The sequence below is a fragment of the Amia ocellicauda genome, chromosome 15 (genome assembly GCF_036373705.1).
Source record: "Amia ocellicauda isolate fAmiCal2 chromosome 15, fAmiCal2.hap1, whole genome shotgun sequence".
NCBI classification, from domain to species: domain Eukaryota; kingdom Metazoa; phylum Chordata; class Actinopteri; order Amiiformes; family Amiidae; genus Amia; species Amia ocellicauda.
Window position 1 is genome coordinate 22193473 of NC_089864.1, and position 20101 is coordinate 22213573.

General features: G+C 36.9%; 1 protein-coding gene across 1 annotated transcript in view; it reads left to right on the top strand.

The window, feature by feature from the left end:
- Positions 1–300: 300 nt before the first annotated feature.
- iqsec3b (IQ motif and Sec7 domain ArfGEF 3b) overlaps positions 301–20101 on the top strand; it is a 102123-nt gene continuing 82322 nt past the window's right edge. The window contains exons 1-2 of the mRNA XM_066724009.1: positions 301–421; positions 11792–12867. Coding sequence (XP_066580106.1) covers positions 332–421; positions 11792–12867 — 1166 coding nt within the window. The 5' untranslated portion in view covers positions 301–331. The remainder of the gene's footprint in view (positions 422–11791; positions 12868–20101) is intronic.

A 20101-nucleotide genomic window follows, 5' to 3' on the forward strand; every position in this document is an offset into this window, starting at 1 on the left:
AAACGTTTCGCTTGAAACCGTCTGTCATGAAATAATAATCAAACAGTCTCTAGCTCTATCGTATTTGCAGCTGCGATTACAAAGCGGAAAGCAGAGCTCCCCGCCAGCCACAAACCCCCGGCGCAGAAGTTGAAGGATGCAGCTTCACACTACGTTTTCTCCTTTCTGCAGCGACTCCAATCCGGCCAGCTGTGACCTGGGGCAGGCAGGTGAGGCCGAGGGCAAGGGGGATGAGCAAGATGGCGCGGGTGCGACGCCCGGCGGAGTGGAGGAGGGCACGGGTGCCCGAGGGGGGGGGCAGAAAGCCAGCCTCCATCACACCGCCTCTCCCATGAGAGTGCAGAGGAACAAGGGGGCCAGCGCCTGCTCCCACTCCTCCTCTTCCGACTATGAGCTTTCGCTCGACCTCAAAAACAAGCAGGTAGGGGAACTGGTTGAGCGTCCTAGTCGGCACAAAGCAGGGATTGGGGTTGGTGTAATGGTGTGAGGCATTCTTCTGTCCTCTGAAATCTTGTTTAAGTGGAAGTGCTGGAAAGGCAAGGAAACAAAGAGCATTACTAGGCAGAATTAAAGTATCTTGGTGATGTTTATCGAGGGTCATTAGAGTGATGTATTTTCTTTTTTCAAATCAGGTTTAAGCTTGAATTGCTTAATTGTCTATACGTAGGATTCATGTGTACTGACATTGAATTCCATGAAACATCATTCTTTTCAAAGGGATCTGCCCCCTCTGAAAGATTGTCATTCCTCATATCCAATGTAATGTTTTTTTTTTATATATACATACTTAGCAGCTGTGCAAGTCGCTGACAGTATTCATGCTGTACGCCACATTTGGATTTGTGTTGTACTCCAGGGCTTCTTTCTGATGGACATTAAAAACAAAACAAACAAACAAAAAGAAACAAAAGACAAGCATCTCTCTTTTGTTCTTCCTTCAATCACACTGTGGTGAAATCTGTCCTTCATTTGTCATGTTGGTAATTTCCAATTTTCAAAGGCTTGGTGCATCTATGCATTTCTAGATTAATTAAATGTATTATAGCCATGTTTAAACAATCACAAATGTGCTGGGTAAATTATAAAGAATAAGAAAAACAAATGAATACTGGAAATAGCCCTACTGCAATTTGACTTCAACCTCTTCAGTGATTTTGGCCAATCCGGTCTCTTCCATTTGAGCCTTTCATGACCTCTTTGTTTACCCCCTCAGTATAAAGTGCTCTGTGATGGAGAAACAACTGACCCTGAGCAAACTTTCCCTCAATAAACCCTTACAATACCAAGACCACTATAGGACACCCATTAGCCAAGAAGATAACAAAGGGGACTGATTGCATGATTGGAATCAGTATAAAACTTCATTACACGTGTGATGAAGTGGATTATATGTGCGATGTCAATATGAAGTTGTGATTTATAATGTATGGTAGCTTGTTTTCTGGGAGGGTGAGAGTGATAGGGCTTTGTGAAAATTGAATTAATTTACTGTTGTTGACTTAACTGCAAATGGTACTGATAGTTGGGAGTGGATGTGTGTTAGTGCTCCACGAGAATGTGTGTTGTTCTTTGAGCAATAGCAGGGAGTTCAAACCCCAAAGGACTACAGAGATTGGGATTCAATTGTGGAGAGACTGCTAAGAGATTGCTGCAGGAGTATGTGAGACTGTGAATATTGGGATTGGACTGGGGCTGCATTATCTTGTTGTTGCTCTGTGTAATGTCTGTAATGTAAATGCTTCCTGTTTGTCACAGAACCTGCAAACACTGCAATACCAAGGAAGTCCTTGTTAAAGTCTAGATAGTGCTGGTCCTGTTTTCTATGTAGTCAAATATAAGGCTAGACCAAATCAAATCCCTTATGTCACCTGTTTATCACAGGTTACTAATTCACAGCTTCCGAAAACAACACCTCTAGGTTCAGGGAAAGTGGCGGAGAAACGTATCGCTCAAGTGGACAGGAAAATGGGATGGTCAAGCGAAAACCGTGGTGGCAGAAGGAGAGATACAAAATATTGTTACATTTGTAGCTTTGTCTGCATTCCCTCTCTGTTTATTTAATTCCAAACAACTCATATGGTTTGATTGATAGTAATAACAATGAAGACTCTCATAGAAATCACTTAGATGTACAAACTAATATACGAACATATTTAGTGCTGTTGTTTGTTTATTCCTATGCCTTGGGTTTGGTTGTAAGTATTATTTGTTCTATGAGTAATCCATATGTACACACACAAGGACATTACAATTATGTTTAATCAAAAATAAATATAATTATGTGGTCAAACTGAATGAAAGGTTAATATTTGAAAGCTATCCTACATTATTTAACAAATACATCCTTTATTTAGCTCCTCCTGTCCCTCACTGCATATAGACTGCATGCACGCCTATGTATTTTTGAGTTTGTAGGCTATGTTGTCCATGAATATGTAACGAATTAGTTATGTGCTCAGTGTGTGTCATTACTGTGACAGTGTGATAGAACTTGTTAGAGTAACCTTGGGCAAAGTGACAGTGCTTCAAGCCCAAGGTCATCCGTTTTGAGGTTGTGATTTTGCTGGAAATGCACTTAACTAAACTTGCAACACTCTCGTGTGTTTCATTTTGACTGTGAATTATCAATCACCTGTCCCACTTTGTAAGATTTTATTGCCTTGATGCAATCTTACCGCAGTGAGCCAGGGATACATAAAGCAGCTTCATTTGAAACCACATCACACCAAGCCTTGTCACCTCTCTGCCGTGTGATCCGGAAGGGAAACCCAGCCTCTCGCGTTGGTGCCGATGAACTCCTGCCGATGAGTGGCACAGCCTGGCTCCGAGCTGGCAATCTCTAGGTTGTGTTGCTTATCTAGCATTCCAGGTGGAGGTTTTTACTGGATTAACCATTTCACTTAATTGCATTTCCCATCTTTGGTAAACAGCCTTGTAGGTGAAGCGTTATAGCTTTAAAGAAGGCGAAAAATGAAGCAGAAGTATAATTTCTGTTAAGGAGATGAGCAAAGCTAAGAGATTTAACTACATGTGATGGATTTATTTTATGTCACAGAAGGCTTTTATTCTGGTACTTAATGCAGAACGAATTTGGTGTGGATATCACAGACATGTTTTATAAAGCTTTAGGTTTTGGATGTTATGATAGAGATATTCACTTTCATCTGTTTATTTTTTGTATCTGATTTTATTCTCCTGCCTGCACATTACTAACACTTCAGTATGTACAAATGTACTACCTTTGATTAATACTTCTGTTAAACATCTTAACTTTAACATTTTACCACTCTATCACAAAACAATTGTATACATTGCATTTAGTAATCCAGCTTTGAATTTACTTGAATTCAGTTATCAGCTATGTATGTACATGCACTGATTTTGCAAAAACAGGTGTTTATATAGAGGAATATAAGTAAACGTTTCTTGTTTTAAGATTGTTTTGATTTCATTTTTAACTAGTATAATTAGACAAAATGCATTTCTGTTTACACATCTAAAAGGTGCCAAAGGTGTTGATTAACAAGTACAGTAGGACTGTTTGCTTATTTGCTGAGAGTAATGAGATTTTTTTTTTCTCAGCCTACCTTTGTGCTCTAAGTCTACTTAGAACCGAAGATTTTTTTTTTTTTATAAAGGCAGTTTGCTAAAATCCTATGAAGCATTTTACCATGGCAACACAACTGCTTTGATTTCAGCATTTTATGTAATTTATTTTTTGTGTTTTTTGTTTTTTATCAAAGACATTGTGTACAATAGCTTGGGAAAATATGTGTTCATCTAGCAAGGTTTTAATGCATAGTTGCAATAATTGTAACTACAATACAGAGGTTTTGAGATCAAAAACAACTGTTCTAAGAGCATGTTCAGTGAAATGTAAGACAGAACATGACAAGAGACCAGTGATTTGACCATCTTATCTGAATTGCTGTCAAATCAGTAATCTCACAGTGTTCTCAGCATGTACAATTAGATTAGACCTTTGCAATAAAGTTAACTGTGATGTTAACCTGGGATTATTTCATGGACTTGAATAACTGGGCTTAGACCACATATCCCCCAAGACCTTTCTACTGTTGTTTTCTTTTTTTTCTTACAAGATCTTAGATTTGCTCGTAGCTGCATGCATATCAAATCAGCTCATTTTCTTTTCTCATTAATGATGCTTTGAATAAACTGTCTGTAGATGAAACTCATAAATATACATGCATCAGTTAGTAACATTGGAATTTGTTACTGCTCCTGCCTGCTTCTAATTCCTACTTTTCCCTGCAACCTACTGCATTATTTTTGCTCCTGTTTTTTCTATTTTCTATTGTTAAAAATGTACGATCATGAACATTCGAATTGAAGGAAGCTTAAAGAGATAACTGTAGGCTTTGGAGAGTTAAAGTGATGCTTTTCCCATTGTGTCAGTCAGTGATTGTAATGGACGACATGCTGCTATGTCCCCTTTGCTTATCTAGACAATGTTGTAGTTTCTGGTCATTCCAAGTTTGCATCATTCACTGTGGGGTTAGATTGTGAAGCAGACATTCTCTATCCTGGACCTCAGCATTTTCAGGCCAGCTGTCAAACATCCCAATAAGACTTTATGCCACAGCTCACAATACAGCATTGCAATAATTGAAAGGAGAATCAGTTCTTTCCAATTCTGCCGTAGCCAGGCCGCTTGTAATAAACCTACTATTGATTAAATAACAATGAATCCGTAAATCAGCATCCCCGTGTTCACTGTTGGTCTGTAATGGGCTGCTGTTCAGCAGAGCAAAATTGCTGACTCTTTCTGCACAATGTGTAAGTTTACTTTTGCCTTGTAGCTTACAGCAAAGTGCCAGCAAATGTACTGACCTTTACCATTTCATTGTTACATGCTTTGCTGTCAACATGTTCTCTCAAAGCCCGATAGCTTTGCTTCTGTTTGTGGTTTGTTATCTATACACAAATACTTACACTGTTTCCCTTTCACATTTGTTTTTGAAGCAATTCACATATACTCATACACTTAATATATGGTTAAAAATAACTTCTTTGCTCAGTTTTTGATTTTTGGGGAAACAATTGAAAGTATGAAACATTTGGGACTGTACTAAAGAGGGGTTCTCTTGGTATTCATGAGAGGACCAAAACCTACTCCTACTCCATACGTTCATTCTTCAAGCATCCCTTGATAAAATTCAATGTGGTGGGATAGTATTTCTTGTTTGCATTTAGTCAGTATTATTTCTTTCCACAGCAACCTACATACTCATTCATTGACATGTTTAATACGTACAGTTTGTATTCTCTGGAGATCAAAGATTATTAATTTATTCATCAACACAATTGCCTTGGAGCTGACATATGACCATAACAATTTAATATTCAAGCCTGCCAGGGATAGGTGAGATGCTGGGTTAATTTGATGAATATCAAGCTTTTAATATCTGGCATCATTTTTTTGTATTTGTTAGTTGTATACAGATCATCCAATTTTATAATAATTTATAAAATACTTATTTTAGTTTTTGGAGGTATTTCTAAATATATTTCAGTGAGCAACATGGGAGTAGTTCAAGACACAAATGGCAAAGGAATAGGAAAGTCTAGATTACATCTATTTTTCAGTTAGTCTCTTTGAGTGTCTCTAATGTCTGAAAACCTGGGAGACATTTCCTCTTCTGTGCCACTTGGTGTGCACCGTTTAAAGATTTCTTTATCAAGATGTGATATTGACTATCTGTTACAGCTCCTGCTTTGATGTAATGTATTCTCCTCCTGTGAATGCACAGCTCGGTCTCTGGCCAGCCGAGAAGAGCGCATTGTCTGACTCCATCTGTATGTTCCTGGGCGCTGACGAACAGTGTCATTGCAGTTCTCTTGACACACTGTATCTCCTGAATGATTTCTTAGTCCCCACTGAGGAAATGGAAATTATAAGGAAGAAAAGTGACAGCTTGTTAAGCAGAATATTCTCGGAGCAATAGAAAATGGGAAAGCCCTAATTAGGAGTCATCTTTCAATTCCAAAACTGTTCCACAAGGGAGTATGGGTAGTCACTTTTGACACGGAAGTACATGAAAAGCCTTCTAGCAAAGCTACCTATTGGTCCCTACATGTAGACAGGGTAGTGACTTATGTGTTACTGTCTTCTACTCCAGCAAATGCACAATATATAGCATTAGTATGTGTAAAACCCATATAGTCGACCTTTTAAAATGAACATTGTGTTTTTACTGGCTCTTTGTATACACGCCATCTTATCTTATTAAACTTTGCTAATCAGTAAACAATTAGTAGTAGTAGTAGTAGTAGTAGTAGTAGCTAAAGCAATATGGTTGAGCATGTTTTAGCCCTTCTAATCATTTTGTTTCTTTCAATACTGAACTTATTATGTTTAAAGGCTAACAATGGACAAGCTTGAACATTGGTGGTCATTTGACAAATCTAGCATTTATGATGTTTTGGAACTTCTTCACTTGACTTGAAGGTCGAGAATATTAATGGTGACATTTATGTATCTTTGGCCCACATTATTTTGACTGACAAATGTTATTCAATATGAAACAAAGCCACGACTAAGCAAACAACAACAAATACCAATAATTAGTTTTTAGTTTATAATCATATAAAGCAGGATTTTAATTGTTTTTATGAGAAGGATCTTAAGACAGAACTTCAACCTACTTAATCCAATCTCTTCACATGCCAGTTTAAGTTAATGTGCTGTGGTTCGCAGATGATGTAAAAGTAGAATGACAGGGAGGCAGAAACCTTATACTTGCGCAGTGTCAAAATCAACTAACTGGAAAGGTGTCAGCTTTTTAATTCGCAATCAATCTGTTTCTCACAACTGTGCTATGCTTTCAGCTCACACAATTTTTAAAGATGGCAGGTTTGCATTCTTTTTCAGCATCTAAACACTCTAAGGTTAGATTAATCTTTTATATTTTCTTCTATTCAATTTGGAAACATGAAAAGAAGAAACATAAATTAAATTAAGAAAAATAATCATTTTCTTTCTCACACCTAATTAGGATTGTTCGTATACTGAAACGTTTCATATTATTGGCTGTTATGTGACATTTTCTAAATAATAGTTTGACACATTTTGCAGAAAGCATCTGCACTATTTTATTTTTGGATAAAGCAGAACCATCAGTATGTTATCAATTTTTTTAAAAAAATATTTGCCTTTTTATAGTCTCATTACAAGCTTGGTCAACCCATTGGAAAATGATTTTCAGAAGTTTAACAAAACTATATAGATGTATAAACTATTGTAGTGATTCTGGTTTGCTTGGTGGGTTTTAAAGCATAGACCACAGACAGTTTGCTATTTATTTCAGAACTCATGCACCTATAATGTCCTTAAAATGAGTGAAGGCTGAAAGAGAAAGAAAGAAAAAGATAGATTGCCAACAAATGAACACAAAGTATCTGTCTTACTGTCTTTATATTTAAAAAACGAAAGTGTTCTCAATTAATTCTATAATTCTTATGAACATAAACCTCAAACACTATTTGTGTTGCAAGGTGCTGTGATTATTCTATTTCCAAATGTTATTTACCAGTGATCGATAAAATAATTAGCAATGATACTGTCAACAAAGACTTAAATAGATGACAACTGATTCCTCCTGCTATCTGCTAATGATTTCTAAATTGGTTGTCAGTAGGAAATTAATATTGGAATAGTAAATTACAAAATAAAATACAAAATTCTCTAGGTCAGGCATCATGGGACACTAATATAATAGTGTATCAAAATTTTTCGTGACTTGGTTTATAGCAGTTGAAATGGTTTATAAATTGTCTAAAACAATTATACAGGCAGTGCTACATTTCATATTTTCATATAGTACATTTACTACTATATATCTGCATATGCTGTCTTATCTTAACAACATAGATAATCACTTCTCAGCATAAATTGTGAGTATTAAAAAATGGTTTCCCTTGAAGATTGAAGCATAATGCTCTGTTAACTCATGTTTGAAACCTTCTCTTTCTTGCTGATGTGTTTGTTTTAATGTTGACACAAGATTTGTAATAGATGATGTGTAGTCATTGCTTTTCCAGAACATTTCCAGTATTATTAAGCTTGACTCACAGGTCCTTTAGTTTCCAGTTTATTCTTCATAAATTCTTCTGCCTGTGAAATGCAACTTGTTAAAAAAGGCAGGAAAGTTGTATATAGACATAATTGTGCATCTATTTCTCACTGTAAAGAAAAAGGCCTCAGAATGAATCATTCCTTTGAGTATAACAGGTCAATTATTTCAACCCATGAAATAAACTCTTCTGAAGACTTTGATATGTTTTTTTTAAGTTTTCTTTTACAGAATATTATTGATTTTGAGAATAAGATTAAAGCTACTCTCCACAAATACCCATATATCTCTTTCATACTGCAATGTCAAGGAAATCCTGCCTAGCATACAAATTCAATGAGTTTCCCTTGATCTGGAAAGAATGGTGGAAGCAGTGAGTAGCAGATGCTGTCAGAAAGGTTTTGCAGGGACTAAGCAGAGTGCAAAGGGGAATTCAACTCTGGCAAATGATCTCAAACTGGCTGACAAAATCAATGCTGCATTTGCAATGAAGGCACTAGAGATGACCCCAGACTCACGACCTTGTGTCACTCACGGTTGTGTTTCATACAGATTTGTGTCTCCTGCACTGTTTTAAATGGATGGATTGGGATGGTGTAATGGATCACTCCTGGACTGCATAAAAGAAGAACAAAATGTATAAGGATGTTCAGATAATGAGAGGAGAGTCCATCTTTCTCCTGGAGCTGTTAGAGGATACAGGATTTTAGATGATTTTGGATACTAATTACATTTCAGACATTAAATGTACATTAAAGTCGATAAAGTATACATTGCTAGGAGGGTTAGTTTATTATTTGGATTTCTTATGGAAAACGTTATGTAAAAATACAAAAATAGAAGTTGACTTTAAGAGGTAAAACTAAATCTAAATATATTCTAATATGGTAGATTGAAGTAGATGTTCAGCTGTTCTTACAGCATGATTCAAATTAAAGTAATGCAGTCTTGCATTGTCTTCCCATGCAACTTTTCAATATGTATGTTGCCTCAAAGTTTCCAGTTCTTAGAGCACTAATGTCTGAAAATGCTTTTGTATAACAGATAAAGTGTGCATTTCTGCATCTTTCTAAACTTTGTTTACATGAGGGGTGGCCAAGCCAACCCTGTTCCCTGCAGGTTTTATAGATCTCTCTAAATCACCAGTCACTGGGTACCTTGAATGCATGGGAATGTAGACTACTTAAGACTCACAATTGGCTCAATTAAGCAATTCATGATCTGAATAAAATAACAGCCAGAAGGCACAGTGGCCCTCCAGGACCAGGGCTAACCACAGGTTGGCAACAGACTGTGTTAACTATTTAAATATCTTAGCACATCTATAGTGTAAAATGTTTACACTATTTACACACATGTGTTAATATATTAAACTAGGTAACACAGTCTGCTGGTTCACTTTGTCCCCTGAAAATGTGATGCTGAAATTGCTATTTAATCATGCTGCTATGTATGACAGTAACATGTTGCTCTTTATTGGCTGAATGCATTGCCATGATTAACTGAAATGAACCCATGCACTGTGTAATATACTTGCAGTGCAATCTCCTATTGTTCCTCATAGACGAATTGCTTGATTACCAGCTTTTAGGGAGTTTAACAACGACATTGGGACTTAAATGGATTACTCTAAATTATGTTGAGCATGCCAATATTGCTGAAAAGAGATTGGGTATAATGTAGACAAATGGCATCCTTTTGGAGTACCAGTGACACATTTCAGGAGCTGCTGAGTGAAACTGAACTTGCTGTATTTCAATTAAATATAATAAAATGGTATAATCAGTGATTCAACTGTGCATTCGATAATTATGATTCGGGAAGAAATTATATTCGAGACTGTGCCAAAAATACTTATCGAGATGGCTTATTAAATATATTTTGTTCAAAACTGTATGTTGGTCTTCTGCTTAGCTCAGGGTGGGTTTATTAAAGGGAAACAAAACAAAATAAATATTGAGATAGCTAGTTAGATGTGTAAATTCTCTTAATTTAGCTAGACCAATATTTTTGTATGATTTTATTACTTATACAGACCTACTGGGGTGTGTGTATTTTTTCATTTATTTTTAATTATTTGAAATTAAATAATTAATGTGATTATTAATATTATTTTGTATTATACTTATTAGGAGTTTGTCCCCAAAATGGAAAATGAGCTGTGGTTATGCTTTAATTATTTTGAACCAGGAAAAAAAAGTCTGAGTAGCTAAATACACCTGAATATGTTTAGAAAGCCAAGGTTAAGGTTCAGAACTGCTCTTTGTAGCTTGATAGCACTTATAGCACTTTTGTCTATGTTCTTATTTGGGCAGTAGACACAGAGATCATGCCACTATTACCGGTGCTTGGAAATATGTAATAATCAAGTTTTAATCTGGCAATTGTGAATGCAGTAGAGGACAAGTGGTTTCTGTGTTTCTGGAATGTGCAATAGATAAAGTGAAGAAACTGAATGATTACAAGTGCAGTGGTTATAAGGTGAAATTAACTTTTAAATGGAGATTTAGAAGGTAGACATTTAAGAGCTTTTATAGAATAATTCATGTGTGACAAAGTGGAAGAAACTAATTATATAATAATGCCTTTTTGATTTGATTTGTTGGGGACAGCATCTCAAATCCTTCCAAATGGTTTCGTGAAGGATTTAAATGTAAAACAAGGCAGTTTGTTGAGGTACATTTGTGCCAGCATTTCAACATTTTGAATGATTGAGATGAGAAGATGTTTGAATCAATCTAGGAAGAGATTGGGAGTGAGAAACCACACAGATTGATCATTTTGTAGTTTTTGTCAGTGAATGCATCTTCCAAGAAAACTCTGTCCCTGAGAATATTGCAGAATAAGGAAGACCAATGAACCATTTCTAAGGTTCTGGAGAGAACCGAAACCATTCTAAATTGATAACATTGACCTGGGATTCGGTTTTTGTAGTTTTGTGTCATGGAGCAGTCTTGGAATAGTAGGCACTAATTTCGCTGAGTATTTCTTTCTCTAAATGTTCTTGCTCGTTCAAGTTTCTTTTTTGCCAAGTCCAGATATTCATCTTCCATGCTCCATGGAGCTGGAGAAATAGAAAATTGAAGTTGTGAAGCCTTAATAATGAACTAGGTGCATAAACTTCTCCTAGTTTGCCTCTGAAGTAAACTGAGAGATTTATTGATCTCATATGCCCTAGCCGTCTGTTTGCATTTAGCTTTTCTCTGAGGTTACATTGCCATGTGTGAGACCATCAGGGTCTCCATGGCAATGTTCTTGTTATCTCCTGCAATCACTGAATGGAATGGGATTCTTTAACTATTGTTTATTTGGTTATTAATATGTTAAAATGGCTCGTATTTGTGTTCTGTTCCCCAAAGATTGATGTTAAATTCACTGACCATTGTGATATATAGCTGACTACAGAGAGCTTTTTGTAGAAAAACACGTTTGTTTTGTTGTTGTTGAAATGGATAAGATGGATAAGAAACTAAATCCTCGCCATTGCTATTTGTGAGTAAACAGATTAGACAGAGACCTTTTGAGTTCTCTTTCCTCTTAGTTGGAATGATTCTACATTTTGTAACACTTTATTTGAGTATTACCATGTCCTACCATTTCCCTTTGTAGGATTTTTTTTTTTTCTAACTTTCCTAGTTATATTTTTGTCTTTTCTTTCACCCTGTTTCAAAGATTTCCTGTTTTTCATTCTTCTGCAGATCGAAATGTTAGAGCACAAATATGGGGGCCACCTGATCTCTCGCCGCGCTGCTTGCAAAATCCAGACCGCCTTCCGACAGTACCAGCTCAGCAAGAACTTCGAAAAGATCCGCAACTCACTCCTGGAGAGCCGTCTGCCGAGGCGCATCTCGCTGCGCAAGGTCCGCGTGCAGAACACCGAAGGCTTTTCCGCCGAGAAAGCCCTGGTAGAAGGCTACAACTTTGTGGGGATCCCACTGGTGCGCTCCCCTTCTCTCCCAGCCACCATCAGCGGAGCTCTTACTGAGCTGGAGGACTCCTTCAATGAGCAGGTCCAGTCGCTGGCCAAGTCCATCGATGACGCCCTCAGCACCTGGAGCCTGAAGACCATGTGCTCCCTGCAGGATGGCGGCACCTACCAGATTACAGAAACCTTTCGAACAGGTGCACCAGGGGCAGGAGTCGGAGAGGTGGGGATGGGAATGGCCGAGACATCTGACCTCGAGGGAAAAGACGAAGAGACCCCCGACTCCCTGCCCCGCAGCGGGAGCACATTAATGATGGCTTTCCGGGATGTGACCGTGCAAATTGACAACCAGAACTTCCACATGTCCTCCTCAGTGATGGAGTCCACTTCCGTTTCATTGAGTAACTGTCTCCAGCAAGGCGTGGAGACCACAGAGCCCCAAGAAGGGGTCCAGGAGGCACCTCAAGACGGGATCCTCCCGGACCCCGAAGAAAATTCGAATGAGTTTCCAGACCCCCCACCCAGCGAGGAGGAGATCAGCGTGGAGCAGCAGTTTGCCCTGGAGAAACTGGAGATGACTGACAACCAGGAGGAGATCCAGGAAGTGGTGGAGGTCAAGCGCAGCGAGTCCGAGACGGCCGATAACAGCTCTGAGCAGATGAGCAGCAGCAGCACCTCCACCTCGGCCAAGTCGGCCTCCGAGGTTTCTTCCAAGGAAGCGTTACAAGCCATGATCCTCAGCCTTCCCCGCTACCACTGCGAGAACCCGGCCAGCTGCAAGTCTCCCACCCTCTCCACCGACGTCATGCGCAAACGCCTCTACAGGATTGGCCTGAACCTCTTCAATGTGTAAGTATGAAACCCCTGCTGAAACTATTCTTAACTTTACTAGTCTCTGAGTCAAAAACAGGTTAAAACAGATACTGGACTATATATATATATATATATATATATATATATATATATATATACACTTAAAGAAGAATCACTGGTAAATGTATTCTTACTTGCATGCTGTTTCAACCACTGCTCCCTGAAATCCTATTAAATCTTGTGGTAAAAAGAGTTACGTTCTGTCAGACACACATCTGCTGTTCATTGCATTCATTTCCACTGTTGACCTTGATTTGTCATCTTATTGCTTAGTGTCTAAAATTTCTTCTCGGAACTACCCCAGAAACCACTAGGTTTAAATATTCTCTTTGCAAGTGACCCATGACAAGCATTTGTAATGCTTTGTAAATATTACAATAAATGCTGCTATAGAGTGATAAGCACTACTAGCAGTTTACATTGATCCAGATGACAGAAAATAAAATAAATACAGTGCATAAATACATAAATAGGAGTGCCATATACAGATACATTGAAAGAGGTTGATGTATAAAAATAGAATCATTTTAAAATTCTAATTTTGCAGAACATCAATTTGAACAAATGTACAGCACTCTACAGAATTGATTATTTTATGTCTGTCATCACTCCAGTACTGTCTTTATGGCTACTGAACATCGCTGTCATCTTTATTTAGTGTTCTTTAATGAATATTCCTGGTTCCACTTTGGAGCTTCCACCAGGCTCTTCATATAATTAAATAATGGTATATTTTCTAAATTATTATGTACACACATCACATTGGCTGCATGCTAGATTACTCTTAGCAGCTCAGGTTATTATTATCCATCCATCTGTTTTCAATAACGTCATCCAGAGGTTATTATTTATGTATAAATTAATTTATTTGATTGATTGATTGATTAATTAATTAATTAATTCTTTCCAAACATAGTTCATAGTGGTTCATAGTGGTTTTCGGTTTGGACAGCAAATTATATAACTAGCTCTGCATATTTGACAAATGATCACATTGTTCTATGAGCTCATGTGTCTTCCAGAATATGGAGAGCATGGCTTTCTTCATCTCGCTTAATTACAATGAACAGCAAAATCAAAAAGTCTTACTAAAACTGAAACTGCAGGGCACGCATAAAGCCAGGGAGTGTTTACTGTTATAGCACAGACAAGGTTCAGAGCTCTGATCAAACTGGACACTTCAAAAGGTTACTCATGAATGCCAATCAACACCATGCCCTGCATTTACATACACTGGGCATCCACTCAGAATGAATAATACACTTTTTTCCTGTTGTGATAAGCAAATCTGTTTCAGTTGGTAGAGGGTTGATAATGCATCCAGAATGTCAATAACTAGAGTTTTGAAATGGAGTTCAGTAATATTATAGTCCATTTAGAAGAGAGGGGAGATGTGATCTTGCTATTTTATTATGATTATATTGCCTATAATAGTGTGAGTCGACCTCTGTGGACATCTATACTTGTGTGACTCATTTTAAGCAGCAAAATGGAGATTTGAGATGTTTTTTGGTGTTACTTATGAAGTCGGTTGTAGGGTAGGTAAAATGTAATAGAGTGTTCAAAGTGAGAGACTGGACTGTACGTGGTCCAACCGCTCACAGGCAGATTGAAACAGTTAAAACCTTCCTGTAGTGCGGAGCTATAATTAGCTGATGAATTGGAGTGGTGTGGTGAAGGTACATTACTACAGAATTGTATTTACATATGCACTTAATGGTTGAGCTTTAGTCCGAGTGTCATAAATAATATATTCTTCACTCTTTAATTGATGTTTTATAACATTAGAATAATATTAGAAGTCAAGATATACAATAATAAAGGTTAAAAAGATACAGTGCAAGAGTGTAGAAAAATTAGCAGCATATATTATGTTAGCATTCTTATTTTCTGGAGGAAAAGTAAGCATCTCAATTGACCTTTTGGTTGACATTATGTAAACACCAATTTAATGTATTAAACCGTAATGAAGGACACTTTCTTCCTGTATGCTTCTTCAATAGTGTACAACTTTGATAAGCTGAGCCATTATTATGATGACAGCTGATGTAGTGCAGATTTCCTCCAATCCTTGGTATTTGACAGTTAGAGAAAATGTATCTGTAAAAACAGGATGTTATATACATGCACTACTATTAAAGTGAACATGAGTGTTGACATTATTTTTGACACTATTGACTAAACAATCTCTTTTTAACATGTCAGCCTTTTGATTGAGTCTTTTTATTATTTGTATTTGGTATGTTTAAATCTTATTTAAATGTTCATTGCACTCAAGTTTGATACTTAAAATACAAATAACAGCAGAATCATAACATCCCAATCTCAAACGTACAGTATCCTTGTTCTCACTGGTCATTTTAAATACAAATAATTGTACTACATTTGTGTTCAGATTTTTATGTTCTTTATCACAGATTTACAAGTATAAATACTGTACAGTAAGTATGACACAAATACGACACAATCAAAGCCCTGCACTACAAGGTTTCAGAAAGAGGACTATCAATAACTTTGAGGATTTTAGAACATCTTAGCTCTGATCCACACTGACATTTGGAGTATCACAAAAAAGCTGAACAACAAAGAGATTGGCCTTAAAAGGCTGTTATGGGAATAATTAGGTTCCCAAACAAAAACAAGTCTGTGTGTTTTCATCTCCTGCACACACACACACACAAGCCAGAGAATACACAAATAACCTATATATCTATGTATCTATCTAATACATAAATTAATAAATACAAATCCAATGCATGTATTTCCAGTCGCTGCTTTTTTTCCATTAAAATTCAATTCTGCAAATCCATTCACTGTGCCAAGTGGAGAGTGTCTAATTTCGTAGATAACACCACGGAAGACATGCAAGGCATCATCAGGAAGGGGTATAAGCCCTCGAGGGAAGGAAGAGGGTACTGAAGGCAAGGCAGGTGTTCCTGCATCAGGTTTTTAAAGGAGAAGTGCAGGAAAGAAACAACTGACGAAATGGGAATAGATTATTGGGGAATACAGAAAATACAACAATCCAAAAGACAAATATCTAATTTGGCTGGCTAATCTGGGAACTAATATTAGCTTCTTAATTGGATATACACCAGAGAACACTAACTTAATTGCTACTGTATTAAAAGACCCCAAAGTTGTTTGAATAATGCATCTGTTGCAATGGAGTGCCATTAAATCTCACAGGTCAGGAGAGGAACTATAGCCAAGATATCCATATGCTAATTTTGCTTGATTTCGTATGTATTCCAGTATTTTATGTGTTTTGTCTTAACAGCACTACAGTTTAATATCCCACTGGACACATTTTCATATTCTTACTGCACTTTCAGCAACAATTTAACACATAATGACAAAATACAGTGACGTTCCTGAAGGCATTCAAGAAAAAAACACCCCACAGTAGGATTGTTACACATAAACACCCCCGTGAAAGCATTTGTGGGTTATGGTCATTAACCCTGTTGTTGAAATCAAGGCGTGCAAATGTACAGAGCAGAAGAAAGTCAGGGAGACTGAATAATTCAAGGACAAGGTCTTATCAGCAATTGTGTCACATCGAGGTAATGATTAAGTCTTTCATGCCATTGTGGGTTTATGTGATCTGGGAATTGAAAAGGATGTGTTTGCTTTGCTTTTGGGGGCTCGTCTGAGTGCGTACATGGAGAAGAGTTATATGGGTTGAAGTGTTTGTTTCTTTTCTGTTCTCATGACGAATAATAGATTGTTCTGATTGGTTAATGAAATGTTTATTGCATTGTAAATCATAAATAGCAAAAGCTGCCTATTAGTCTGAGCATGAGTCCCAGAGGTTTTTCTGTGATTTCAGGTACAAGTTTAGATTTGCAATTGCTGGGTAGCTACAACTGTATACAATATACAAGGATACAAGGCACACACTTTGTAAATATCTTGCTGAAACAGGCTGTGTTCATGATTGTCCATTTTTGGAGAACAGTGAATACGGTTTGGTTTGTTCTTTCCCCCCTTTTCATCTACACTTGCGGTTAAACTGAAGCAACATCTCAGTGAGGCACAAGTAGATGTAAGAATCAGAAGAATCTATTGATTTGTGTCAAACTGTATTAACTTTCTGAAACACACACACATCAAAATGCTTCCATGTTACTGGCAGTGAACTGGAAACCATTTTGACATTTGTTTGATGTCTGAGGTCGGCTGAGGACAGTACTATCCTGGGGTTCATTCATTAATCATTGTGGCAGGGGAACTGCTCAGAGTTGGCTTCAATTTGAGGGAGCTTTCTGATTAAGTAAAGTTTTCCTAGGACCAGGTATTAATATGAAACCAATACCAAAAACAGCAGTTGTATTTATTTACAATAGAGCAAACCCGTTATGTGACCTAGTTTCAGGCAGCTGCCATATTGGTAGACAACTTCTGCCTTGACTGCATGAAGTTACAGCGCTTTAAAAGAAAAAGAGTGTCTAAATCTGTGACTAATGCTAAGAAAAAAGTACAAAAATCATGATAAGTGATAATGGGACAAAGTAATTTAACCACCATGAAATTAAAGCAATGGTGATTTTTTTTTTTTAATCGAACTGAATCATCATATGAAACAATCATAATGTTATATCAGGTTTGCAGTTAGCCCTTTATTTAGAATAGAATTAAAATATGATTTTAATTAAATATTGCTTAAATAATACCAGTTGTATTGGTAATACCAGGTATTTGGCAAGCTGATTAGGATCATGGCGGTGCATAAACTATCAATGATCAGAGAGAAGAATATATATATATATATATATATATATATATATATATATATATATATATATATATATATATATATATATATATATATATATATTAATCAAAGAAACTTGAATTTCTAGATATGAGTAGTTGATTGCATATATTTGCCACAAGCTTTTTCACAGAAATAAATACGAGTTTGAACACGTCTCACCTTTTCCTTCCATGTTTACACATAGAAATGTCTAGGACATGAACCGATGACGTTGTTGAGTTGAAAGGCACAACAGAATCACACACACTCGTAAGTGCACAGCAGACTCAGACCATTAACCTGTGAATCCCTTTGCTTGTCCTCCAACATGGCGGTGGCAGGTATTTGTGTGTTCACACTATTACATGGCATTCATTTGAAATGCTAATATTGAAACATAATTATTTACTTAAAATAATGTAAATTGTATTTTTGCCAACCACATGTAATACATAGTGGGCCTAATTAATAGTATATATGATGTTATATTACTAATAATGTGAGGTGTTTTCCTGCAGTCTAAAAATTGTTTTAATCTAACATTTAATAGCCAGAAATGCAACTGCTCTTTTCATTGTGCATTCTGAGTGAGAGAGATACATTGTTTGCTTGATTTATAATGGTCTTGTATGTTTTATTAATAATTTTATTGGGATGAAATTAAATTAAACCAAACACAATTGCTTATCTCTTTCCATCCTCCACATTTACAAAGCCAGAGTCCACAGCTGACAGTCCAACGCTGAACATTTGGCAACCTCTCGAACGCATAAACCCAGCAGTACATTTTGGGGGATTATTTTAATTTGCCCTCTGGTTTCATTCCAAGGCTCTGCATATAGCAGCCTGTAGCTTCCTTTCCATGCTCTCTGGGGCGTTTGGGAATGTGATAAAGAGCTATCCTGTAGGGCCAGCCATCTGAGGTCAATGTTTCTCCCAATCTGCCATTCCTCTCCACAAAATCATCATGTAACAGAACAGTATGAGCAATTCATTTTTTCCTTCCAAGTATTCATTGGATTATTGGGTTTCTCCTTAATTACCCTACATTTTATTTTATGTCCCACAAATTGTCCATAAACAGCCATACCAAAGCCCTTTCCTCTCCCCTCAGCCAGCCACGAAGGATCGACACACCTATATTTTAAAGTTTTGAAACTGCAAATAATTTAAATGCTGAAGGCACCGTTTGCTCAAGACCATGAAGGAATCAGTATTATTAGTTCCACCATTTAATTTGTTAACGGTAATACCTATAACTACGGAATATTGCAAAGGCAAGAGGTAAACAACAACCATCCTCTTCAGATTGTGAACGAGGGGCTGCAGATTTGAACTCACTCTCCTCGAACAGGTAATTAAGGAAGATAAGTTAAGCCGGTTTAATTTCATCCCTTGATGCACAGGAGCATCACATTACAGCAGTTGTGCCTGCAGGTGTGTCTGCTGTGAGAGGCTCTTAGGTATGTGTGGAGAATGGCAACATCAGACATTTGAAGGAACTTGTTTTGTGTGTAAAGGCCGTTGCTCACTGGATCTGATACATCATTTGTCGTCCGTCATATGAAAAGTTGTCAATCAAGGAAATTGCACATTTGATCTGTTAAAAATGTGCCAGGAAAAAAAAATATCACACAAAAACTATACCTCATCATGAAGACACAAAAGCAGAATGCATGGTTCAACATTAAACTATTTATTTGAAAGTGCAAATCTTTGTAAATAACATAAGTCACATTTTTGTAGTTTATCTGTGCTCAACCACTTTCTATGAGATTTCTAGCTACATCAATAGGTACCATTCAATTCCCATATATTGTCTGTCTATTTTTATTTGATTTGTTGTATGCTTCATGATTAGACACGTCTTCCTCTCATTTTTCATTGGTCAATGTAATTTTTAACGCACATAAAATCAGATTGAATCGAACTCGTTTCGATTCCAAAATAGACGCAATTTCTGACTCTGACAGGGATGCACAAAATCGTTTTTTTCTCTTTTCACACACTTAAAAATCAGATGCATCTTTGGATCCAGTGTGCAAAGGCTGTAAGAGTCACATGGTTAATGGAGCGGTAGAATGTCTGCAGCTCAATAAAGCCAAGAAGGGAGAGGGTTCAGGGAAGAATGACAGTTACTTAAATGAGAGTACATCTCACTTTGGTTACATCTGCTGTTTGTGCATTTAAATTCCAAGGTACCTGTCTCTTTTTATGTTTTATTTTTGATTTTTTACATTTACTTTAATTTTCTTGTCACGAAATGCAGCGATGATTCAGCTTTCTGGTGCCAATCTTGATACACTGAAAGGAGTTGAAATATGAGCTATTTTCTCAAATGAAAAATAGTCTTGCAGTCATGGAAAAATTCTGGAAGTGGATCTGCTTGTGTGTCCATTGGTTTGGAAATGATCTCTTTGCAGCACTCTTATGAACAGGAACTGATTTAAA